At 35.8% G+C, this 27,751-nt stretch overlaps 1 protein-coding gene across 1 annotated transcript; it reads left to right on the forward strand.

Annotated features, from left to right (window-relative positions):
• The first annotated feature begins 1,974 nt into the window (after positions 1–1,974).
• LOC121410114 (peroxisomal sarcosine oxidase-like) lies at positions 1,975–27,508 on the forward strand. Its single transcript, XM_041601994.1, has 8 exons — positions 1,975–2,323; positions 8,891–9,039; positions 14,562–14,778; positions 17,433–17,615; positions 20,422–20,559; positions 21,428–21,595; positions 25,581–25,656; positions 27,044–27,508. The coding sequence occupies exons 1-8, from the start codon at positions 2,180–2,182 to the stop codon at positions 27,181–27,183; spliced, it is 1,215 nt and encodes a 404-aa protein (XP_041457928.1). The 5' UTR covers positions 1,975–2,179; the 3' UTR covers positions 27,184–27,508.
• Positions 27,509–27,751: the final 243 nt, after the last annotated feature.

Below are 27,751 nucleotides of genomic sequence, written 5' to 3' on the forward strand. Positions count from 1 at the left end.
TACAAGCTTGATGAATACAATATGATCAAACAATTTATTCATATATTATCTATTCACTTGTTGGCAAGAAATTTTTATGTTATTTTTTTTTTAACTTTGTTTGATGTAAAGTACTGTATACTTTGTACCTATTTGGGGCCGTGTATTAGTGATAAAAGACATATAAAAACTCAATAAATAGAGTAAAATTCGCACTGAGCAAAATGCTGGAAACTCAAAATCGGATAACGAAGTTATTGAATTCTAAAGATTTGCATCATTCCTGTGAAACAATTCTAGGCATGTCTTCATGAATATTCATTAGGTGGGCTGATGATGTCATATTTTGTATTTTATTTCATGAAATTAGGTTTATTCAATTGTTTTTTCTACCAAGAACTAAAAAACAATTGGATTGACAATAAGTGCATCATTTATTTATTGCCGCAACTTATTTCATCATACTGGGAGACAAATCATTTACAGATTTAAACATGAAAAAAAATATAATTTCATGTATAATAACATAAGTAAAAGGAAAGTGGGGATGTGACATCATCAGCCCAGTTGATGATGTGCATATAACTGTTTTCACAAAATATTAGTAAACTAACTTGTCCGATTCTGATAAAATTGTCAGCATTTTGCTCTGTGAATTTGACTCTCTCTATTTATTAAGATTTTCAGCCTGGACGATTCCTTTAAGGGGAAACTAACTGGACAAATTATACTTTGTTGATTATAAATTGCTACAAATAGTTTTCCAAATTATAACTATAATTAGTTGTAGTAGTAATATTAGTAGTCGCCGCATCGTCGTCGTAGCTATAATAGTGGTACATTTAGTAGTTAATGTAGTTATACATTTATTATTGCTATATGATAAATTACTATTATTATCATATTTTTATCATGGTTAGTAGTAGTAGTAGAAGTATAGCATACTTTATTTTCATTAGCATCATTTAAACTGTTATTATAAATTGCATAGTTTGTTGTCAATATTATCATCATTATTATCACTATTATTATTATCATTATTATTATATTGTTAGCGTCATTGTTATGAACAGTATTAGTAGTTATACTGTTTATTAAATATTTTTTTTAAATTATTACCGTTCGTCTTGTTCTAGCTTCTTCTCCTCCGGTCTTCTTCTCAGTCATTTTTTCCCTTCTTCTCAGTCTTCTTCTTCTTCGCCTCCTCAGTCTTCTTCTTTTCTTATCATCATCACTATTATTATGTATCATTATTATTTTATTATTATTATTATTATAATTATAATTATTATTATCATAAATAGTAGTAGTAGTAGTAGTAGTAGTATAGTAGCAGCAGCAGCAGCAGTAGTAGTTGCGGCACGGGTTGCGGCAACAACAGTAGTATTCAGTAGTAGTAGTATCGGTGGAATATTTTAATTCATCGTAACTTAGAATCATTTTGAAACAATTATAGTTCGAAACAACTGGACTTCTTTCTACATGCTGTAGATTCTCTTTCGTTTGGTACTATTGTTGCTATTCTTGTCATTATTCTACTTACTAATTAATTTTGGCTATCGCCCGAATTCTAAGTTTCTCACCTCTCTGAGTACACAAACGGCACTGCAAGACATGTTCAGATTTAATTCATATGAAAGCTCTGTGTACATATGAAGTTATGTGGCCGTGTAGCCACTGAGATTGCATGCGGTTGTGTGTGGGGCCGGGGCAACTCGCCAGCGTCAGAATCTCAATAACCAGCGACGGGTGTAGACTCTTCACTAGTCGCTTTTTAGCTATATTTGCGGAAAATGCCTTCGCCAGGGTGTAAAACGGAAACGCTCGTACAGCGACTCGATACACAAAACGTTTGTGTACGTACACAAGACGTTTAAATTATGAAGGATCACATATAGCCCAACGAGCGATAGCGCAGCTCGAGAAACCGACCCCAAACCACCGGCGTACGTCGGATCGTTACCGCATATACATACCGTATACATACCGTAATTTCTTGACTTTTGTACCCAGTCTGAGGCTCTACATGTACCTCTGTCTCTGATTTACGATTGGCCTGGCTAAATAAAACAAGTCAGCTCCAGCTCTATTCTTTTAATTTTTGTCACCCCCTCATTCCTTTCCAACGTACGATACCGTACAGGGATCAAGAGAAATTAGATCAATTTATCTCGACCCGGCTGGAAAGATTCACCGTAGTATGGCATCACCATCGGAGCAGTTTCCCGACATTCACTCTGTAAATGCCGTGTACGATGTCTTGATTGTAGGAGCTGGTATTCAAGGGTCTTCTACAGCTTATCATTGTATAAAGCAGGGGTTAAAAACCGTGCTATTGGAACAAGTATGTTGAATTCAACTTTAGTCTTACTTAGCTTAAAAAGTTAAACTTTCTCAAATTCATGCTTGCATAATGATTGAAATGAAATAAGAGAGAAAGCTGAGCCTGAGAGTGAGACTGAGAGTTCAAGAGCATGGGGGGAAGTAGACCAAAAGCTTCAGTCTCTGTATTTTGGTTGTTCCGCTGAACTGCTGTTGTTGTTGTTGTTGTTATTTTGAATAGGCAAACTAGTCAGTTTTGACTATTGTTGCCTTATAAATATGCTTTTCTTTTTTTCCAAAATATGATAATTTCTTTGTTCAAATTATGTCAGTTTGAAAAGTAAAAGAAAGAAAGGAAAGAAAAGTTCCCAGGAAATTGTGCAAGACCACCTCTCATGCCCTGTATTAGTACGTTATCCTGACAAGCCCGCTCGAGGGCTTCTCAGGAGTACAAAAAAATTGTATTCCCTATGTCTCTCAAACGTGAGCAGGGGGCGCTCTATCCAATACCTCGTGGAACTTGATTTAAATTCCGCAGGTGCAAATTTATGTCAAATCGATCGGAACCATATCAACATTATTATTTTTTTTAAAAACGAAAACATTTATAGTAGAGTAAATACTGACATTTAAGGGCCATGTGATAAAGTGAAAGTGACAATAAAGGTGCACACATAGATTAATTCGGTGAAAACATCATAAAGAATTACCCCCGAAAAATATGAATAATTATAAAAACTTTGCTCAGCAATGTATTCTGGTCACAAAAGTAATAATTTGCTAAAGTTTAGAACTCTTTACTCTTGACTACACCCTGTTAAGATGGTTGCCATCCGGGCAGCCAATTTGAAATCTATGAGTCCTTTTGAAATATCTGATTAGAGCACTTTGTGTCTTAAGTGTGAGATTCTCCACTTTACGTTCCGCATCAGGGATATTGTTAACATTTAATTCAGCAAGTAATAGGGCTCGTTGAATAATAAATTTAGGGCAAACATATAAGAAATGGTATATCGTTTCTCTTTCATTACAAAATTCATTGGCTCACTCACCAATATAGACCAAAAGCTTCAGTCTCTGTATTTTGGTTGTTACGCTGAACTGCGTTGGCTCACTCACCAATGGGGATTGTAGTAAAATGTCAGAAATTGTTGAATAAATCCCCAGAAACGTCTAGGGGGGAGGGGGTATTGAACATTGCAAGATATAAATTAATTGGTAATATGTAAGCAAAGTCTGCTTTTTTTTAGATGGCTCTCCCCCCTTTCAATTTCTCAGACACCTATACCGCTTTCAATCATAGTGAAGGCGTCAAGGCGAAGTGGAGTAACTCCGGGTTGAGTTGATCCGCTTGTACTGCGGACCGACTTTAAACCCCCTTTCATATTGGCAAGCACCGCAACGCCTGTATCCGCAGTCGTTGCCATGGTTTCCAAGCGAGTTCGCGCCATACTTGTGGCCGAATCACAGCGATAAGCGCATACCGCATTTCCGGTGCGGAGTAACTTCGTTTGTAACCCTCTTCTCGAAGTGGGTTGAGTACTTTGCTTTGAATCCGGATCGAACTAATCTCAGAATTTTCATATTGCCCTCCAAAGTGGAGTAACTCCTCCTGGACTCCGGACTAACTCCGCTTCGGCACTCACTATGAAAGGGGTATCAGAGATCTAGTACCGTAAGGCGTAATACGTAATAACAGTTTAGAATTTTCAGAACAAACCAAGATTTAGATATAGGCCTACCGTAAATGCCAAACAAAATGTGAACAAACACAAATAAAACCTGATTAGCTCTCAGAAAAATTACTTTATGAATTGTACACGAGTAGATTGTGTACAAACACTTTTCATAAAGACATATCAAATGGGAAAGAGTTCCATATGCACCCCCACCAAAAATAACAAAAGATTTTTGCTCAAGACTCCCGGTTTGTTCACTTCAGATTTTTAAACTATTGTTTACCTTAGTTGGGACTCGAAGTTCTCGAATTCACCTCGTTTTATCTGTAGTCAAGATCTCTTCCCGCTATGGCCTACAATGTATGCTAGCCAGAAGCGCTCATACTGTAAGGGGTATTTTAACGATTATCAGCCGAAAGTCGACTAGTCTAGAATCACAGACCCTTTCCTGACTAAATAAACCACTTTTTTTTGTCTATGGACAATTACACACACTAGATCCTGCTCGAAATTTGACGGAATAATGCCACATTTTGGTATATATTTCCACTCCCCCATCATATAGGCTCTATATTAGGGCTAGATATATTATTCTGAACCTTCTCCATGTTTTTATTTTCAATATTAGTGGGGGTGCATTTGGAACTCTAACCACAAATGCAATATTTGCTTAAAATTCATCAAACTTTCACCAGACACAGTACATGTCGGTCTACAAAATAAAGGTATACAACATTTTTGCCCAGATCAGTTTTTGATTTAAGATTGCTTTCCTATTGCAATCAAACCCCTCTTCGCATGTGAAATATTTTGGTCCCTTGAAAATGGCATCATATTGCCAAACATGTATTTTCTGTGGGAAAATTCACAAAGTCACTGATCAGCTATTTTGAGTATACATGTATGTTGTTGAATTTCATCAAGAAAAATTTGATAATATGCATATTTATGCTAATTTGGGGCACCTAATTTGCATACCGGGTAATCGGTAAAATGGGCGTTACGTATGGGACAATTATAAAAACTCATAGAAAATGAAAACAAAACTTCTGAGATTTAGTCATAGGTGGGACATGGACCCCCTAACATCTTATTACTTTTGGCAGAAAAAAGTGGTGTCATCTAATTAATTATGCAAATTAGGTCTTGTCCAAGGATGGAATGTCCCATACGTAACATTTTGAGGATGTTTTTTAAAGTTATTTCTCATAATACAATACTTGTATTGTTGCATCTCTGGGAAGTTCTAATTTATTAAGTATGAAAATGTTATACCACAAAAAATTTCAAAAATAGAGTTTACTTTTTAATTAAAAGTTAATTAAAAAATTTTTACGTATGGGACAACATGTTACGTATGGGACATTTACACACAAGGGGGAGATTTGTGTACAAAGTGAATGGAGAAAAACAGATTTCAAGAGTGCTCTAAAAAGTTATTATTTACCTTTTCTTTAGTTTTTAAAGACTGATTTGTTATGAATACTGATTAATGAATACAATCAAAGTGAAAATATTGTGAAAGTGGAACAATATGAAAAACATAAAAAACAATAGAAATACATAAGAAATTCATAAAACCATGAAAAACAACAAATAAAAAGGTTGAAATGGGTAATTTTCCCTTTAGTCATGTCAAATATGTCTCAGTAGAACATTTAAAAAAAGAGAAACTCTTGTTATTTCCATTTTTTAAATGATTTCAATTTTTAGAATTGTGGGGAAAATTGTGTACGTTCTCTATGGGGACAAAATGTCCCATACGTACATGTATAACTGTCCCATACGTAATATTTCATTAAGTTGTTTAATTAGAGTCTGTAATTAGAGAGATTTGGCTTATGACATGAAACTTGCCACTTATTGTGACTTCTTTCTAAGTTGTCAAGTGAAATACTTTTAGAGAATTCGCAACTTGAAAAAAATTTATTAAAAATTGTCTTTTCTGTGCGTCCCATATGGCACATCTTTTCTCTCTGAAAGGTTAAGGTCATATGTCACAATTTTTTGCATGATTATTCTTCTATGTCTACCATCATGAGGGTATTCAATCTAATCAAAGTCATTTAACACTATTTTTCAGGTCATTAAACCCTCTGAAATGTCCCATGCATAACACGTGCAAAATCTTGGACTTGCCCTTTTTAGCGTATTCAAATTATCAATGTTTAAATGTGCGTGATCGAGAAATAGGCCTACATGGCTGGTTGGTATATGCGATCAGTATGGTAGAACACATATGCCTTTGTGTTTGGGTTTGTACTAGTCTGCTGTGCAAAGCCTTCACATTATTTTAAGGGTGTGAATGTGTAGCCTACTCATGCCTTGTATACTGCAGGCCCTCTCGCTCAGGAAACAAGATTTTAAGTGCTACTCTTGGCGTGGAGACCTACTTGTTGATCAAGGTTTAAATAAGGGTCTGTGCCTGCAGACTAGATTTGCACAGCAGACTACTCCCATCAGCAGCTACATGTATGGCACTGGCTTAAGTCTTTGAATAGGAAAAATCAGGTCCAGGAACGAATAATGTTAATTTACTAGTTTATATCTGAGATGCCCCCCTCTACCCCCCCCCCCCCCCCCCCCCGAAAAAAAAGGAGGAGGGGCAAGAAATAACAATAAAATGGCTGACTTTGAAAAAATCAAGATGAAAAAATTTTCAATAAGGGGAAAACATGATATCTATGTGTCGCACCAAAGTCGAGGGTTGGGGGCTCTAAAACTAGATCTTTGTCTTAAAATGGAACGGCTCTTGGATCAACGATTGCTAAAAATGCAATGATCAAGAACTGACCACATCAAAAAAGGGAGTTTCCAGAACTCATTAGAACATAATTGGTAGCAGCTACATAAAAAAAACGCATGCGAATCTTGCTAGATTAATATCGGGCTAGCACATTGTACCTGCAGGTGCGGGGAGCCCTGGCGGCCCAGCACTATGGCTCTGCGCTGATCGAGCTTGATGCTTCGAATTCGACTGGCTGAGTACATGTATTTCTTGATGGGCGTGCATTGGAACAAGAAATCACAATTTCAAGGTTTACCAGTATGGGAAAAATCTGAATTTTTATGGCTTTCTGAATTTTGGTGATGTTCTCGAATGGAAATTTAGGCTGAAAATGGGGGTTTCAACTGTGGCACATATGTATCATACATTTACATGTAAACTAAGTCCCCCCACTCCCCTCCCCCCCCAGGTCAAAAGATCATATATTGATTGCAAAATAAGGCGAGACTCGTGGTTCACGAACCACCTTGTTTTTCATCAGATCAAATCAGAATTTTATTGAATGAACAGACATATGATGTCAGGATAGACTTTCCCCTTTAAAAGTAGAACTTTATCTGACAAAATAGATCAAAAAGTTTAGATAAGAAAGATCAAGACAGACACTTGTGTCTAAAATTAGTTGAGATTGAGTGGTGATGTGAGACAAGACCAGAGAACAAGACACAATCACTCTCTCAAGACAAGACATTATACACAGACTGAGGTAAAGCAATGATATTAACTCATTAAAAGAAACTTTGGGTTTTTTATTTCTCAACGTCTTGGATTTTGAGACATATTTTTCTTTGAGAAAGAGACCAAGACCCGGACGTACATGTATTGTATGTTCACATCCAAGACTAAGACATGCCTCAGGACACATACTACCATTAATAAAACAACCAAAATAGTTTCCTCTACATCAGGAGAATGGTATTTTAACAATTAACAATATCTCTGTATTAGTACCTATACTTAGGTATTACAGATCACCCGTTCCTACAGAAATTAGTTTATGTGTTGTAGGAATATTCTAACCAAATTGTTTTGATAACAATTCTGAGATATTTTGAGGAAACAATAGGAAGTATATTTTGTGTGTGTTGAACCGTAAATGGTCTTGACCTTTTCTGTCACAGCGGCCCATCTTCCTAGCTCTATCTTTTCTTCTGATTTGTGTGATTCGCTCAAGTTGTATGTTGAAACATACATGTCTTTCAAAGGGAATTTTGTATTTAGAGTCTCATTATAGCATTGTTTTGAAAGAACGATAATGAGAAATATTTACTTAATTCCTCATATCCCACCCCCACCTGCCATTGTGAGTTGTTTTCTGTTATAGTTACATCAACGTACATGTATTTAAAGTGGTTCAAGGTTCTTTCTTGCTGTACAGTAATGCGTACATGTACCTTTATCATATTTAAAGTTCAAAGTCCTTCCTGATTGTTTTGACATCCAGAGGTGTATGTTTTAGGGCCTGCACTAATGCAGGGGGGGGGGTCTTCAGCCCACCCCCACACTTTTTTTCCAAAACCATGTACAAAAATGTTAAAATGACCATATGATTGTGATTTTTTGCATGGTCAGCCCCCCCCCCCCCCCATTGCGTGGCTCTTGTGATGTGATATGGTCCATTATTATACTCCTGTAATCTACATGTATGTGTATGTGAACTTTTAAATAGATTACTGTTAGATCTGAAAAACACATCAAACAGACAGTAATGTAACCCATTACAAAGAGAAATGTCACCCTGACAAAAAGTTCTTTGTAATTTAAATAGCAGAAAAATTAATAACATACATTGGTGAAGGTTTGAGAAAATCCATCAAAGAATAAAAAAAAGTGAAGTTAAACTTTAATTATTTGATTTGTGACGTCATGTATGTTGGCAGATTTCCTATCGTGTGGAAAAAATCAATGAATTTGAAATGTCATTTTCTCAGAAGATAGGAAGTACCATGGTCACGTAAAAGCAGATACCAGAATACTAATTCACCTTGATGATTCTAGTTGTGCCTTGAAACACTTTCCAGCTAGGCCTTTTAAGACTTTCTTTTATTACCTGCAATTAAATCTAAGTTCTGCTTAAATGACATCTAGGATCATACTTTATTCTTTCTTTTAAATCATCTAGTTCAGTCTACCCCATTCACGTGGAAGTTCCCATGGCCAGTCTAGAATCATCCGCTACTCTTACGAACAGACACACTACTCTCAGATGATGACTGAAGCTTTCCCAATGTGGAAAGATTTGGAGAAAGAAACCAATACACAACTTTACAAGTAAAGTATATTAAACAAGTTTCCTTTTATTAACCAGAGAACTTCTTGAGAAATAAAATAAAAAAATGTTGTTGATATTATGGATTATTTAGAATGAATTCACTACAACAGGGATGGTGATCCTGAGGGGCTATTAAGGCACAGTGACCCACCCCCCACCGCACTCTAAAAAATTGTCCCTTTTTGCCCAAGAAAAATGCTCCCTTACAAGTGAGGTCAGTGCCCCTTTTTATCTTAGACGGATGCATTTATGTGTTATCGAGTGCCCCTCTGCCTTTTGATAAGTGCCCATTGTCATATCATATAAACTTTTTTTTTTTTTTCAATTATACCTCTCTTTTTATGCCAATCTGTGCCTGTTTTCCTTTATTTAGAGTTCTGTTTTGTCCTGTAAGTGCAGCTTTTAAATTGAATGATCCCTTTTAAAATTTGTTTCTTGCCTCATTTACCTGTAGCTCATTTTGTCATGGTGAATTCCAATTCTGCAGTGTCCTCCTTTTCAGATCTGATCAAGTGCCCTGTGCCCATTTGAATATGCCCTAATTTACTTCTGATAAGTGCTCCTTTTTATGCTCCCGCAGACAAAGTCCTTAGGGGGCATTAAGTGTTGCCCCTGTCCGTCCATCCCCCCCCCACACACTTGGTTTCCACGCAATTACTTGAAAAATATTTAACAGATTTTTAAAAGATTTAAAAATTTTTAGAAATTCAAAATTTTGGGGGTGTGTAGGTACAATGTACATGTAGATGTAACCAAATTACAGGCTACATGTAAGTTTGAATTCGGAGTCCACAGGTCGAATGTCAAAGGTCACAGCTCATATATGTGAGTTGGTTTCCACATGATAACTTTGGAAATATTCACCAGATATTAAAAATGTTTGTTGTCTGGGCAGATGACACCAAAATACAGTCACCTGGTCACTTCAAATGACCTGACTGACATATCTTCTGTCAGAGATTATAATGGAAAGGGTTAGTCTTTTGGTCAAAGATCTAAATTTTATATATATATATGTATATTGGTTTCTGCACGATAAGTTCAAACATATTAAATGAATTTCTGATCGCATTACGCGGGGCATCTGTGTCCTTTGCACACATCAAATTTCTAGTATTTTCTAGTTTGTTACAAAAAAATCAATCTGTTAATTTAAGATAATTGGAATTTGCACTGTTTTATTTCTGAAAGACAGCGAAACCAAAAGGGGTAGGGGACTCTTGCTCCCTTAAAGGGGTGGTCCGGGCTGAAAATATTTATATCTTAATACATAGAGTAGAATTCACTGAGCAAAATGCCAAAAATTTCATCAAAATCGGATAACAAATAACAAAGTTATTGAATTTTAAAGTTTAGCAATATTTTGTGAAAACAGTCATCATGAATATTCATTAGGTGGACTGATGATGTCACATCTCCACTTGTTCTTTTGTATTTTATTATTTGAAATGAGGTTTATTCAAATTTTTTCTTCCAAGAACTAGAAAAATTGTATTGACAACTGATTTAGTGCATTAGATATTTATTGCTGCAACTTATCTCATTATAAGGGAGACATATTATTCACACAAGTGTGAAATAATGAAAAAATTTATGATTTTATGTAATTACATAAGAAAACGGAAAGTGGAGATGTGACATCAGTCCACCTAATGAATATTCATGACGACTGTTTTCACAAAATATTGCTTAACTTTATTATTTGTTATCCGATTTTGATGAAATTTTCGGCATTTTGCTCAGTGAATTCTACTCTATGTATTAAGATGAAAATATGTTCAGCCCAGACCACCCCTTTAAATTTGCCCATAGGATAAAAAGTGTCCTTTTTCAAAATTAAATGTGCCCTTGTGAGGTAACAAATTTTATCCTCTGCTTTGTCTTTTGTGAAGTTGACTCTTTTCTTTTTGTTATGTATTTGATATTGTGAAATATTTCCTTTTTTTCGAACACCCCTGAAAGGGCACTTATACTATACAGAGTAAGACATAATTGGTTGAATCCTATTCAAGAACCATTTTAAAGGGGAAGTTCACGGTTCACCCCAATAAAGGTTTGTGGTAAAAGTAGCTGAAAATAATCATGAAGAATACTGGTGAAGGTTTGAAGAAATTTCATTAAAAATTAAGAAAGTTATTAGGATTTTAACTTTTGGATTTTTGACGTCATTAACGAGCAGCTGCCCCATATGTTATGTAATATAAAATGCATGAATTTCATTTGTTTAAAATGTTTCGTGATCCTGATGACTTATTTTTGTTTTCTATTCATGATTTGGTGTGAAATGATTTGTCTATTGATATACAAAAGGTAAAGTAAAAACCATTCTCATTTCATTATTTTTTTACCATTCACTATGTACAATGTAGGAATGCTGCTCGCATATGACGTCAAAAATCACAAAATTGAAATTCTAACTTTACAAACCTTCCTCAATATTTTTGTTTATTTTTTCTGCTATTTTTACAACAAACTTGAGCATAAAAAGGCATTTAGTTTCTTACCTGCGGTACAATTGGGAGGCAAAAAATCAACCCTCACTATCTTTTTCTATAACATAGCCCTATGTTTGTTCTCTTCATGCGAGATAATGGGTTGTCTCATTAGGGAATTTTCTGATTATAACTTTCTCTTCAACAAACAAAATCATTCCTTGTGATAAAATTTTCTAGGTCTTTTACATTATATAAATTCAGAGTTGTAATTAGCACCAGAATAGACTTCACAGACCCTTTTTTGACTGCCCTGCCCTGATAAAGGCAGGGTGAAAAAAAGTAAATTCAAAATTATCCCCACATTTACCTATTAAGATGCTCCCAATGAGGTAAAAGTAGGACTGTGTCGGGAAGGATTTTTCCAAATTTAGGCCTGCTCCAACTGGGGCAAAAAAACAATTTCACCCTGCCAACACCAGGACCCATCTTTTGTTAAGACGCTATCGGGTGCAGTCCGTCTGAGAAGTTCTTCCCTCTCCCATTTCTTTCTCCTTTTCTTTCCCTTCTCTCTTTTCCCCCTTCAAATTCTCTCCTCTCTCTCTCTAAATCTCATTTCCCCTACTTTTTTTTCTTTCTCATTTTCCTTCTCCATTTCTCTTTCCTTTAGCTTGCCCACCAGAGGTGAAGGCAAGGCTAAGGGATCCAAATGTTGTCCGTCCGTCACAAACATTATGACACATAACTCTGCAACCGTAAGTCACCCAAACTTGGGCTGTTGATGTACTTAAGAGACCTGCATGTGATGCTGCAGTTTGAGGTCACATGGTAAGGTTAAAGGTCACTTTGACGTCAACTTTAAAGTTTACGTGTAAAAGTCAATGTTAAAGTTAACATGCAAGACTCTCAATATGGCACATTACTCCATAACCTAAGTCACTTTTCACCCAAACTTGAGTTGTAGATGTACTTAGGAGACCTGCATGTTATGCTGCAGTCAGAGGTTCCATGGTATGGTCAAAGGTAATTTTGAGGTCAATGAGAAAGTTTACGTGCAAGACTTTCTCTTGACATATAACTGCAACCACTTTTCACCCAAAAGTGACAAAAGTCACTTTTCACCCAAACTTGGGTTTAGAGCCGGGGGGGGGGGCAGTTCCATTCACGAGTGGATACCATGCGCAACCATGAGATCTCAAAAAGCACCCTAAACATGTATTTTCCATATTCTGCAGTTCCATTCACGAGTGGATACCATGCGCGACCATGGGGTCTCGAAAAGCACCCTAAACACGTAATTTCCATATTCTGAAAATGCACCCCTTAACGTATTGGCGTGTGAAACCCTACCCTTAACAAGTATTGGAAACAAAAGGATACTCTTGGCAAGTATTCCGTGAAATGAACCCCTAAACAAGTACAGTGATATTTTATTGTGATGTCCGTCCGTCGTCGGTTTTACCTTTGGTTTAGTACGGCCCCACCTTCCACCTCTTGCAAATCGGACTCTAAACACGTAGTGTTGGGGCAAAACGGACATCCTTTTTAAAACTTTTTTATTTTTAATCATCCCCGCAAATTTGACCCTAAACACGTAGCTTTCCTAGCGAAATAGATACCCTTTTTTCATTATTTTTGTGTTTTTGACACCCTTATCACGTTACGTATGTAACGTGCCCTATCTTGAAAGAGACATCCTTTTTACGTGTTTTTTTTGTTGCGCATGGTATCCACTCGCCAACCCCCCCCCCCCCCCCCCCCCCCGGGGTTTAGAGGTACTTAGGAGTCCTCCATGTTATGCTGCAGTCTGAGGTCACATGGTGAGTTCAAAGGTCATTTTGTGGTAAATATTAAAGTTTACGTGCAAGACTCTCTTATGACATGATATTTCTGGTTATTTTCACAATTGAACGAGACACAACATCGCTTAAATGCCTTGTTTTTCCCTCACCCTTTCCTTCATTGATTTCTTTCTCCTTTCCTCTTCCCTTAATCCCTTCTTGTTTCTCTTCTCTTTTCTCTCCTACAATTGCCTTGTCTATTTCTCTTTCTCCCCTTCTTTTCACACTCCTTTTCTTTTCTCTTTTAATTTTCTTTCCCTTCCTCTTTTGCTCTCCTTTTCTCTCCCCTTTCTTCTCTCTCCCCTCTCCTTTTCTCATTTACCCTTTTTTTCCCTCTCCCCCTTTGTCTTCTCTCTTTTACTTTTACTCTCTTCTTAATTTTTGTCCTTTCTCCTTTTCCATTCTGTTTTCTGTCCCCTCTCCCTTTATTTTCTTTTTGCCTTTTTTTCTTCTCTTTCTCTGTTAAGACAGAGCATGGAAGCTCCGAACCATGGTTTTATTGCCTCATCAAGGAATTCCACCCCCTTTTGCTACCTGCCCTCTACCAGGGCACTGCCTATTAAGATACATACTTTAGGATTTCAATTTTTTCCAAACTGCAAGCACATACTTCAAATTTCATAATCCTTAAAGAAATGTAGAGGCAAAAACATGATTTTTGAAGACAACAAAACTCTGCAGGCAAATCAAATTCTTTGAAAACTTACAGCAGGGTAGGAATGTCCAGAGTTACATGGAAAAAAACTTGTGGCATTGTTCAACATTACTCACATGACCCATGGTATCATAAGAGAATCATCATGATGTAATTAGCCATTTTGTGTAACATCGGACATTTGTTTGAATATTTTTTTTAATACATGTTAATTACTTTATAGCACAGGTGATGTGATTTGTCTCACCAAGAATGTAAAAAAAAATTCTGAGTTTTATTGTGCCATTCTGAATAATTCCTTTTATAGTGAACTGATCAAAGGATAAAGTTGGTTTAATAATAGCATGTCCAAACTGCTCCTACGTATATCACTGAACACATATAACTTGCAAGATATCATTACTAGGTTACCACATCACCTTGAACACCAGGAGCTCCTGACACAGCGTAACCATCTCCTGGCCTGGACAACAACCTCTGTTGGGGAGTTCTCTATTCTGAATCCAAAGAAATGCATTTTCCTGTTATGTTTTTTTAATCATCATTGTAATGAATGTGCTTTGTTCATTTATTGCCATTATCTTGAACAACAGGAAGACAGGTCTTTTGACTATCTCACTCCCACCAATGCGTTCACTGTATGACAGTTCTTTGGAACAGATGAGAAAGTTTAAAAGAGCACACAGGATCCTTGACCACGAAGCTCTCAAGAAAGAATACCCAGAGATGAATTTTCCAAAAGATTCACTGGTCTTTATGGATTATGATGGAGGTACTCTAAGAGCAGACAAGGCTCTACGTGCATACCAGGTAAATATGATTGGATCATTGTACTAGTAAAAAAGCATGAGTATGTTGCTGCCATGTATTTGCTCCCTGATACTATTAAGTAGGAATAGGTATGACAAATTCTAAACTTTTGAAGTAGCTCCCAGTATAGGAAGGTGGAAGGCACAATAGAAAATTAAACCATACAAATAATACTCTCTAAAGTGTAGATCACTTATTTTTTATGATTTATAACTTGATATTTATTTCTGAAGTTACAGAGTACTTTGGCTGGCATAGTAGCCATTAGTTTTTATTAAAAATTGGTAAAATACATTACATGGAATGACAGAGTACTTTGGCTGGCGTAGTAGCCATTAGTTTTTATTAAAAATTGGTAAAATACATTACATGGAATGACAGAGTACTTTGGCTGGCATAGTAGCCATTATTTTTTATTAAAAATTGGTAAACTACATTACATAGAATGATGTGAATCCTCTAGATGCTATTTTAAAGTTGAGACTTGTTCATTTTGACATATTAATGTTTGTCAATGTATGTTCTTAAGGATAGATGAGTCAGGTATTACATAGGAAGTCATATATATTGACAATGAAGGAAAAGCACACATACACACACACTTCATGTTTCCATAGTGCAAAATGCAGCGACAGCAATTTTTCTTTTACAGCTTAAAATGCACTTTGAGCTCTATTAAACAAGCTAGAGATAATCAAACAGTTCCAATTGATGCGATGAGTGATAAAATCAATCAGCGTAAGTCATAAATAAAATAAAATGATTTTACTTAATATGCAACCTTAGAACTACTACTTTTCTTATCTCTAAAGTCTAAGAATGAATTTAATGTGAAGGGTAATAAAATCTGTTATTCGAGGTTATAATTCTTTAATACTTTGAGAATGATTTCTCTCAGTAAATCAAAATCTCTTAAAAAGATAACACCGTGTATGCATTATTTGGTAGTTATGATAAACACAAGCAGGAGGCACTGCAAGCTTGATTTTGTTTCTTTTCGATCTGACTTCGTTATTATCGCATCCCAATTTGACCTTCTCTCTGACATTTTAATTTCAGACCATGAGTTTATCTTGACCCTAGATCTGTAGGGCTTTCAAAACAAAGATATTCTCGCTGCTCAGTTTTCTTTCAGATGTTTCAATTAATAATGCAATAAATCTGGTTTAAAAATTTGCTTGAAGTTGCCAGGTTCATCAATAGTATAACCTCAAACCAAACGGTGTTTGTTCTATGAAACTTACTGTATGATTATTTTTTTTCTATTTTGCAATATTTTCAAGGGAAGGCCACATTTCTGCAGGGCACATTTGTATTACAATTAAAAGAGAACAGTTTTTGTCTCGCCCACCAGAGGTGAAGGCGAGACTTAGGGATCCAAATGTCGTCCGTACATCACAAACTTGTAATGACACATAACTCCACAACTGTAAGTCGCTTTTCAACCAAACTTGGATGGTAGATGGACTTGGGGGACCTGCATGTTATGCTGCAGTCTGAGGTCACATGGTAAGGTCAAAGGTCATTTTCTTTTCAACGTTAAAGTTTACATGCAAGACTCTTATGACATCTAACTCCACAACCGTTAGTCGCTTTTCAACCAAACTTGGATTGTAGATGGACTTGGGGGACCTGCATGTTAAGCTGCAGTCGGAGGTCACATGGTAAGGTCAAAGGTCATTTTCAGGTCAACGTTATAGTTTACATGCAAGACTCTCTTTTGACACCCAACTTGGGTGGTAGATGGACTTGTGGGACCTGCATGTTATGCTGCATTTGGAGGTCACATGGTAAGGTCAAAGGTAATTTTCAGGTCAACGTTAAAGTTTACATGCAAGAATCTGTTATGACACCTAACTCCGCAACCGTAAGTCACTTTTCAGCCAAACTTGGATGTTAGATTGGCTACGGGGACGTGCATGTTATGCTGCAGTCAGAGGTTACATGGTGAGGTCAAAGGTCATTTCAGGTCAACATTAAAGTTTACATGCAAGACTCTCTTATCACACCTAACTCTGCAACCGTAAGTCACTTTTCAACCAAACTTGGATGGTCGATGGACTTGGGGGTCCTGCATGTTATGCTGCAGTCGGAGGTCACATGGTAAGGTCAAAGGTCATTTTCAGGTCAACGATAGAGTTTACGTGCAAGGCTCTTATGACCAGTGTTATTCCATCCCAGTCATTTCACAATGAAGTTTCGATATAATTCTCTTGCCCGCCCTCGCAAATCACGATATTTCTGGTTATTTTCATAAGTGGGCGAGACGCAAAATTGCTTTTGCCTTGTTTTAAAAGTATATAATTTCTAGTGCCAACGATGTTAAGACCAATCAATACAACACCTTTTTCCAAGTCCACTGTACTTGATGACCATGAATAAATTCTTAATCCTGTTTGTCACTGTGGCAAGAACTATAGAAACTGACTTTTGGATTGGCTTCTAACCCCTCACACAGTAGAATTAACAATTAATGTCTTGAACAAGAATCGTCCAAGCTGGATTTGTCATTGGGATCTCCTTTACCCCTCCACTTCAACCTATCTACATTTGGCTCATTATCGTGGCATGGTATGACCTTGAGGGGTATTTTTATGCCAGAGTATCCAGGTCTGTCTTGACAAATCTTGAGGAGTTATTGATTATATTCACAGGATAGATTTAAGGATTGCGGAGGCATTCTGAAAGAAGAAGAGAAGGTTCTTGAGATCACCCCTGGTCCTGTCGTAATTGTAAGGACAAACAAGGCCACATATAAGACCCGTCAGCTCATCCTCACCCCAGGAGCATGGGCACAGAAGGTCCTCAAGCCACTTGGTATAGATGTACCCTTAACAGTAAGTACTCGGCACCATCTTACAAAGGGTTGCGATTGATCCAATCAAATTCAACTATGGATGGCCAGCAACATCTAAATGCAAATTTGTTCAAAACATTTTTTAGATATGATTTATATTCGAGAGTCAAAAGGGGCCTAAGCTTTCAATCCTAGCAGAATCTTCTTCGGAGGCAAAAAAAGAAATATGATTTATATTCATACATTCATCATTCTCTTGAAGATTCAGTGTTATTCTCTTTGTTAACTAAGAAGATTGTGAAAAATTCCTGCAGAAAAAAATGATGATATGGATGGATTTCCATATACTTGAGATAGATAGGATCAATTGAAACTCTTTTTAAGATTGGGCCCAGATGTTTCAGTCTAAAATCACTTTGATTTATTTCCATGTTCTGGGTATCTTGAAATTGTAAGGAGTCTTAACCCTATGGGGGATTGCAGTTGAATGGATTGGGCAATTGGTTTTTCACGATGTGTTAGATAGAACACATGTCATTTGGCCACATTAAAGGGAAAAGTCTTGCGAGATGTGTTTAATTTTAATAGATTAAAACCTTGCTTCATGAAAGCATCTGATGATAGGAAACTTATTACACACTTACAAAAGCTGAACGAAACTTTAGGGAAGAACATGTGTTTGATTGTTGTATTTAATTGAACACATGTTAAAATAAATTTTGTTCTTGAACAAAGTTATATATCGAAGTTCATCAATTTGATGACTTAACAAGGTTTGCAAGGTTTAAATATACCAGTACTCTTGTTAAGTGATACTCTATTTTTTTCATTATTAATTTTTTACAAGTCAATCAAGATACTTTATTGAGTTCACGTCAGTCTTCATCAAAATAACATCTAGAGTTGTAGAGTATACAGTATTAGCAGTGTAGATAGATCTTGGCTCTTTGATGATCTGGACTTCTCTCACTCCCAAGGGTGTGCACCCATTATATAATCATGCTCCAAATAAATACTCCACACCATTTCTAGTCCAAGCATTTGGGTATAGGACAAAAAGGGTGGTTAGTTATTAGGAAGGATAAGGCGGTTCTGTGTTTTGTGATTAGGGGTTGTCTGAAACTATTAACAATATGGATTTAATTGGCTGAGATTAGTTCAAAGAATAAGGGTTCTAAGATGGGGATATGGACATCAAAAGGATGTTTTTTTTGGGGTGGGCTATTATACTCAACAAAAAAGAGACCCCCCCCCCCAATTAAAGTGCCATACCTTTTGAAAGGAATAATTTTAAAATAATAAAATTTGGTAGGTGTATTTTTAAATCCACTAGGCAACTCCTGTGCAAAAGTGAGATTGATCATATTGAGTCATGCATGAGTAATCAAAAATTGAATTAAAAATGACAATTTTTGAAAGTCACAAAAATTGTTTAGTACAGAGTTGAGCAGTTTGATTTTTGGTAATTTTATGGTGCTTTTACTGCTTATGCTGTTTTACTATCCATCATTTAACCACTCCACATAAAATTTTGATAACGATTTTGGTTGAGTGAGCACAAATTTTTGACGTATCATCACAGGGGTTAATGGTACTACTATGGAGCTACTACGGATGGAGAACTGGCTCTCTTGAAGCTTTGCTTCATACGCGGCACCGGCAGCATCATGGCACTTTCACACTCATAGGCGTATGCTGCTCGTAAATCAGATAGAGAAAGTTGATCGAATGCAATTTACACCGCTGATATTTGGACCCAATGGGTAATATTAATAGAAAGAAAATTTACAGATCATAATCAACAAAATATTATTTAAGTTAAGATCTATATCTTCCAAATCCGGCAATGCTAATATTTTTCCAAAATTGTCTGGAGGCTGGAGCTGAGGCCTGTACTGTGTGAATGAGCTGAGTGTGCGAGCTCGGAGCTCCAGCATCACACTCACCTTCATCTTACACAAATAGGAGTATGTAGGGCACCAGAAGATACTCAACGATGCAACAATCGCCGTAGAAATGCCCCGTAGATTTGTTGTTATATTCCCAAGGTGAACAAGACCGAACAAATAAGCTTAAAGGACAAGTCCACCCCAACAAAAACTTTATTTGAATAAAAAGAGAAAAATTCAACAAACATAACACTGAAAATTTCATCAAAATCGGATATAAAATAAGAAAGTTATGGCATTTTATAGTTTCGCTTCATTTCACAAAACAGTTGTATGCACATCTCGGTCGGTATTCAAATGAGGAACTGATGACATCACTCACTCACTATTTATTTTGTATTTTATCATATGAAATATGAAATATTTTTATTTATATATATATATTTTATATTATATGGTCCTATAATTTAACAATTCCATTGATAAGATCTACTTGTTAACATAATCCCAGCCATCCCAGCCATGGCGTAATTTCCTTCGGCAAGAAATTCATCCACATTTTGCCGCACTCAACCCAGGTGAGGTGAATGGGTACCCGGTAGGATTTATTCCTTGAGCGCTTTAGCGCCTATTAATATGGTGGCTCAGCTACAGCCGGGGTAATAATATGATACCAAGTATCAAAGCGCAGTTGAGTATATGCACATAGTAACTGCGCTATATAAATATGGACATATTATTATAATCCAAAGTTTCTTGTGGGCTTGATATTTTAATCTATCTTTAAAAAAATATATATTTTTCAGCCAATTGGAGTTGCTCTTCCATCATTTTAGTTCTATTTGGAGGTCAAAGGTCACTATGCAAGTATGTTTGTATGCATCTTTCTATTGAGTCCTTATGGCTGGTTACCAAGCCCATGGAGAATGTAATACTGTTTTTTTGTCTTTTCTGTAGGTAACCCGTATCAATGTACCTTATTGGCAGGAGAAAGAAACAGGAGTGATGAGCAAAGTACCAAATCTCATTTTTCAGCTTGAGAATGATAAACATGTATATGCACTACAAGAATTAGAATATCCAGGCTTAACAAAGGTGACTGATTTTTTTTTTGTGTGTGTCTCTAACAATATTGATATTTGCATAGTCTGTATTTTGATTATTGTGATACTATCTCGCAGATGTCATGAAAACTTTTGTTAATTACGTTTAAATATCCATTGTAGAATGAATTGATATGTCTTTCTTCATTCAGTATTTAGTTTCATCTTTCATGAGGAGTCAGTACAATGTTGGTGCACATTGCTTAATGATTAATGTACTAACAAAGAAATGAGATACAAGTTGTGTCATTCTCAAATTAAATGAAAGGTGCCATGTTAATACCCACCTTTCATAGAGAACTAAAGTGGGATGATTTCTCATGAGTTAACAAAAATAATCAACACTAACTGAAAGCTTTGGATGAAATGGAAATTTTAAAAGAATCTTTAAATAATCAAGATTAGAAATACACCATAGCATGATAGAACTAAGCATCCAGACAATGTGGATGATCCATTACCAGAATTGTCAAAAACATGGTGGTACCTACTAACATTACAGCTATCATACTATATCTTGCTGTATGACTTGGCATAAGAAGCTCAGGTTATTCCTATCAGACCTCAAGGATGCCATAAAGACAGATTTAGATAATTTGATCTGGAATCCTTGTTATTATTAACAACCTTAATGGAAAACTCATTCAGATTTTTCACAATTATGCACATTGCAATAGATGAAACCAAGATATTATTCTTAACACTTCAGAGATTAGTTTTTTCCCCCTTTGGAGACTTGACAGCAGTGTTTAATGTGTACTCTTCACTTATAGAAACCTAAAAAAGTTATCTCTCTTTTTTTACCTCCAGAGATAAGTTCTTCTGGCTCTTAACCGTTATCTATTGTATTATTTGGACAGGTTCCATATCATGGTGGTGCTGATATAATTGACCCAGATTACAGAGATACTGTACACAATGAAGCAGTTGGACGGAAAAGTGATATTCAACTTCTGAAAAGGTTTATTGCAAAACACTTCCCCCTATTGTTGAGTGAGCCAACTGTTATTGAAACTTGCATGTACACGGTATGGATATATAGTCAATTAGTTTTGTGATATGATGTACTCCAATTATTAGTTAACCCTCACTTACCTGGGCTATTTTGCAAGCGTTAATTCCTTACCTTTTTGCCCCCCCCCCCAGATCTCAACTTTATATTGCGCTATTGCAACAAAACTTTGCACAAAGAGTAGAGAATGACAGAATCTATGCAGTTGCATAGGCAAATTCAACTAAATTTGTATATTTTCTATTAATTATACTAATTTATTCATTGAATTAACTTTTCCTCTAATTCATTACTAATTCCTATATACCCCCGCCAAATGAAAATTGGTGGGGGTATATAGGAATCAGTGTACGAGGGGATGGTCTGTCTGTTGCAAATCTTGTGCATCAAACTACTTTGTCAGTTTTAACCAATTCTTATGAAACCTGGCACACCTATGGGTGTTGGGGTAAAGATGTGCAAGACATATTTTTCATATATGTTGAAAATAATATTGTCATGGTGACGGAATATTATGGCAAAAATAAGGTAAAAATCTTGCAGTTTGAACTACTTCCTCAGTTTCTAACCAATTCTCATGAAGTTTGGCACATTCATTGGTCTTGAGGTAAAGATGTTCAAGACATAATGTGTGTGTCTGAAATCATGTTCACATGCTAACAGCAATATTATTTAATGAAAATTGGGTGAAAATCTTGCAATTTAAATTACTTCATCAATTTTCAACCAATTCTGATGAAATTTGGCTCACTCATTGGTTTTGAGGTAAAGATAATCCAGACACATATTTTGTGTGTGTCGGAAATCGAGTTGCCATGGTAACAAGATATATGCCCCAAATTAGGTACAAATCTTGCAGATTTAATACTTCATCAGTTTTCAACCAATTCTCATGAAATTTAGCACACACATTGGTCTTGAGTTAAAGATTTACATGACATATTTTCCATGTGTTGGAAACTTGGTTGCCATGGTAATTGGTAACAACATTTTATATAAAAAAATTAGCAAAAATCTTGGGGTTGAACTACTTCATCTGTTTTTAACTAATGCTCATATTTAGCTCAGGCATTGGTCTTAGGGTAATACTAGGCAAGAAATTTTTTTCCATGTGTTGAAAAATGTTGCCATGGTAATGGCATATGGGGGGTGTATTAATCACCTTCAGTGATATTTCTAATTTGATAAAGGTCATGTAATGCTAATTGTTGGTGAAAATATTCTTTTATGGCATTCCTAATAATTGTAAATGAAAAAAGAATCCGGTACCAAAATAAATTTATGACTTTTTAATTTCTTTTGTATTTTTTTCATATATATTTTATTGTCTTTTCAACAAAATTTGTCAGTGACTTTATTTCAGCCATGAATAGCATCAAATAGAATGACTGCTGTCAATGAAAGTAAACATAATCACTTATTTATGAATTTTAGCTGAAAAAACACTATGTTAATAAAATCACATTTTGAGCTGTTTGGGCTATTTGATCTTTCTGACATGCTTTCTTACACAATGTTGCATAATTTGTGAACCATGTACCCAGGCATAAAAAAGTACAGTGACCAGCAAAAGATGTAGTAAGTAATATGTATTATAAAATAGGTGTATTATTTCAAGCATCGCGATTGGCCAATACGCGTCACATGACATCCAACTTTTTTGTGTATGCACGGCATTGCAAAAGGTGCGCAACAAAATTGACATTGTACGCTCAAGCAGACCAGTGCGGTATTAGTCTAACAAAACTGTACTGTAACTTCTTACGAATTTGTTTCTTTGTTATTATTTTATAAAACAAATAATGCACTCGTTCTGTCGTGCGTAAAAGTAAATGCAGGGAAAGCTTGATTTCTTCAGATGGTGCATACTGGGCACTTGCCGCCAGCGGCTCGTGCACAGTATGGCACCTATCTAAAGAAACCTCGCGTGCTCTGCATTTCCACTAACGCACTAGGCTGCATGCATTATTTGTATAATATTGCATGCAACTTCAGAAAAAAAAGCCAACCCAGGTAAGTTAGGGTTAATGTAAGGTCACTTTCAGGACATGAATTTATGATAACCGAGATTGTGTATAAACAATCAATTAGCACTGCTCCCCCCCCCCCCCCCCTTGTACCATACTTGAACCTGGATTTGATCTCATTTGTAATAATTCAAACAAAATTTAAGATCATTAAAATAAATAGGTTTTTGTCTCACCTGCGAAGCAAAGTGAGACTATAGGCGCCGCTTTTCCGACGGCGGCGGCGGCGGCGGCGGCGTCAACATCAAATCTTAACCTGAGGTTAAGTTTTTGAAATGACATCATAACTTAGAAAGTATATGGACCTAGTTCATGAAACTTGGCCATAAGGTTAATCAAGTATTACTGAACATCCTATTAGAGTTTCATGTCACATGACCAAGGTCAAAGGTCATTTAGGGTCAATGAACTTAGACCATGTTGGAGGAATCAACATCGAAATCTTAACCTGTGGTTAAGTTTTTGAAATGTCATCATAACTTAGAAAATATATGGACCTAGTTCATGAAACTTGGACATAAGGTTAATCAAGTATCACTGAACATCCTGCATGAGTTTCACGTCACATGACCAAGGTCAAAGGTCATTTAGGGTCAATGAACTTTGGCCGAATTGTGGATATCTGTTGAATTCCCATCATAACTTTGAAAGTTTATGGATCTGATTCATGAAACTTGGACATAATAGTAATCAAGCATCACTCAAAATTTTGTGCAAGTTTCAGGTCTCATGATTAAGGTCAAAGGTCATTTAGGGTCAATGAACTTTGGCCGAATCGGGGTATCTGTTGAATTACCATCATAACTTTGAAAGTTTATGGATCTGATTCATGAAACTTGGACATAAGGTTAATCAAGTATCACTGAACATCCTGCATGAGTTTCACGTCACATGACCAAGGTCAAAGGTCATTTAGGGTCAATGAACTTTGGCCGAATTGTGGATATCTGTTGAATTCCCATCATAACTTTGAAAGTTTATGGATCTGATTCATGAAACTTGGACATAATAGTAATCAAGCATCACTCAAAATTTTGTGCAAGTTTCAGGTCTCATGATTAAGGTCAAAGGTCATTTAGGGTCAATGAACTTTGGCCGAATCGGGGGTATCTGTTGAATTACCATCATAACTTTGAAAGTTTATGGACCTAGTTCATGAAACTTGGACATAAGGTTAATCAAGTATCACTGAACATCCTGCATGAGTTTCACGTCACATGACCAAGGTCAAAGGTCATTTAGGGTCAATGAACTTTGGCCGAATTGTGGATATCTGTTGAATTCCCATCATAACTTTGAAAGTTTATGGATCTGATTCATTAAACTTGGACATTAGAGTAATCAAGTATCACTGAACATCCTGTGCACGTTTCAGGTCACATGACCAAGGCCAAAGGTCAATGAACTTTGGCCGAATTGGGTGTATCTGTTGAATTACCATCATAACTTTGAAAGTTTATGGATCTGATTCATGAAACTTGTACATAAGAGTAATCATGTATCACTGAACATCCTGTTCGAGTTTCAGGTCACATGATCAAGGTCAAAGGTCATGTAAGGTCAATGAACTTTGGCCATGTTGGGGTTTTTTGTTGAATAACCATCATATCTCTGTAAGTTTATTGGTCTAGTTCATAAAAAGTGGACATAAGAGTAACCATGTATCACTGAACATCTTGTGCGAGTATAGAGTAGTATTCAAAGTCAGCACTGCTGCTACATTGAACCGCGTGATGCAGGTGAGACGGCCAGAGGCATTCCACTTGTTTAAAATACATATTGTTTTAATTCCATTGATTTTGTCTCTTGGCAATCATGGTTGATTATGTTCAATTAGCTCAAGGGTTATTTGATGTGCATGTGTTAGCAGAATTGTGTGTGCCATATATATAATTTTTAAATGATTATTATTCTTCATTTTACATAATCCTGCATAGCAACCTGATAATATTAGTCTCTGTTTTTTCCTATCAGGAGACTCCAGATAGTGAGCTGATAATGGACAGACATCCACTGTATCATAACATTATTGTATGTTGTGGATGCTCGGGTAATTATCTTTTTTACCAGAAGTTTTGTCTTAACTCTTTGTCAAACAAGATCCAATGTATAGAGAAAAACAAAGTCAAGACAAAATTAATGTTTATGAGAAAATCTTAAAACAACAAAAATTATGATAATAATGAATTATAAGTGATAGGTTACAAACATATCTTTTCTCACCAGGAGAGAGATTGAAAATGAATAAGTAATTTTTGTTCACTTGAATTCTAAAGTTGAGCATTATAATTTAAAAACCGAGCATTAATCACCCATTGTATGACAAGAATTCATACGAAAAAAACCCCAAAACAAACAAAAATAAAGCTGAAGAAAAAAAAGAATACTCTGACTCTAATATAGATAAAGATGGAATAAAAATTAAAGAAAAGGAATCCATGAGCACTGCAAAAAACGCCTAAAGGCAAATTATAATGCACATTGTGCTAATTTGATTGCTATAAACAAAATTTAATGATAAAATCATGCCGTCGCGAAAACAAAAAAAAGGACATTATTCATTAATTAAAAAGAAACTTCCATTCATTCTAATGAAAACTTCGTATATTTTTTAGCAAGAAAAGGGAATATAAAGCAGAGATATCTCCAAGTGCACGGAATCCATCAAATTTGAAAGAAAGGAAAGTTAACATCATTGCTTTACTCCCAATTTTCGCCTGGAAATCCTATAGTATTTTATTATCATATTGAATATATGAATATATTTAATCTTGTATTGTAGGCAAGACTGCCAGAGGTACTCCACTTGTTAAACTAGGTCTTAATTTCATGAAATGAGTTTCCATGAGTAAGAAATGTAATATCTAAGAAATATAACATGGGACCTTAATCAGCCATTACAAGAATTGACCATTTAAAAAATATACCCTTCAAGAAGTGGTGCAGAGTAATGACTTTTAATAAGTGCATTCCATTGATAATAAAATAGCATTTCAAATCGATCTCCAAATCCTCAATATTCAAACCTATTAATTTGATTATTACCAGCAATGTTCATTATTTGTCGCTTGATTGCCAATTAATCATACCACACTTCAGTGTGATTGTTCTTGATAACCAAATTTTTTAATATACTACACATGATACACAGTATGCAGAGGAAAGACCTCTCTCTACTTAAACATGAGCTGGAGCAATGTAATTTAGATTCAATAATGCTATAGGTGGTGGTTGATTAAAGTTTGATAGTTCCTTATTCTCAAGAATTGGTGTTATATCTAGAATAAAGATAGTTCAATGGCTGAAAATTTTGCAAATTTTATTTAAAATGAAAATATGATGCTTTGTCAGTGTATGTAATATTGTTTTATTCTGATGATTTCTTTGCATTACAAGTAAGGGTATCCTTTTTTATTTTTCTGTCTTCTATCAAACAGGCCATGGATTTAAGCTGGCACCTTCCGTTGGTAAGATCTTATGTAGAATGGCTATGGGTAAGGAATCTCATATCAACATCACAGCATTAAGCTTCAAGAGATTCAAAAACTCATGTCTGACCAACAAGGCAAAGTTATAACTTCTAAACAACTATCTTGTCTCTGTAATGAATTATATCATCATCTATTCAAAGTGAAACATGTCATATCAGATAGTTTTTTATTTGTCTGCTCATACAGAACACAAGCTGTTAATATCTCTGATAGAGAAAACCAAAGAAAACTTGAAATATTATATGTTTGTTCTACTTAACTTTGTTATTCTAATGTACTTTTCTAATCTGAAATGATGTGTAGAGTATATGCATTGATTAGTTAATGGGATATTTTGCCCGGGGGGGGGGGCACTCAGTATATAATGCATAGTGGGTATGTGCCGCGGAGGGGACCCCCATTTTTATTCTCAAATTTCCGTTCCAAGGCATAGCATTTTTGCCTTGTTGAGAAAAAGAACAAATAAAGCCGCTCCAAGGCATAGCATTTTCTTTTCGAGAAAAAAGAAGAGAGAAATCCGCTACAAAGCATCGCATATTTTTCGTTACGCCGCTCCGATCGCATTGAATGAGCTGCAATTTTGGTGAAAAGCGGCCGCAGTGCTCCACTGGCGGAAGCCACGCTATCTGCATCATGCACGCATGACCGTTCCAT

This window comes from Lytechinus variegatus, chromosome 3 (assembly GCF_018143015.1).
Source record: "Lytechinus variegatus isolate NC3 chromosome 3, Lvar_3.0, whole genome shotgun sequence".
NCBI classification, from domain to species: Eukaryota; Metazoa; Echinodermata; class Echinoidea; order Temnopleuroida; family Toxopneustidae; genus Lytechinus; species Lytechinus variegatus.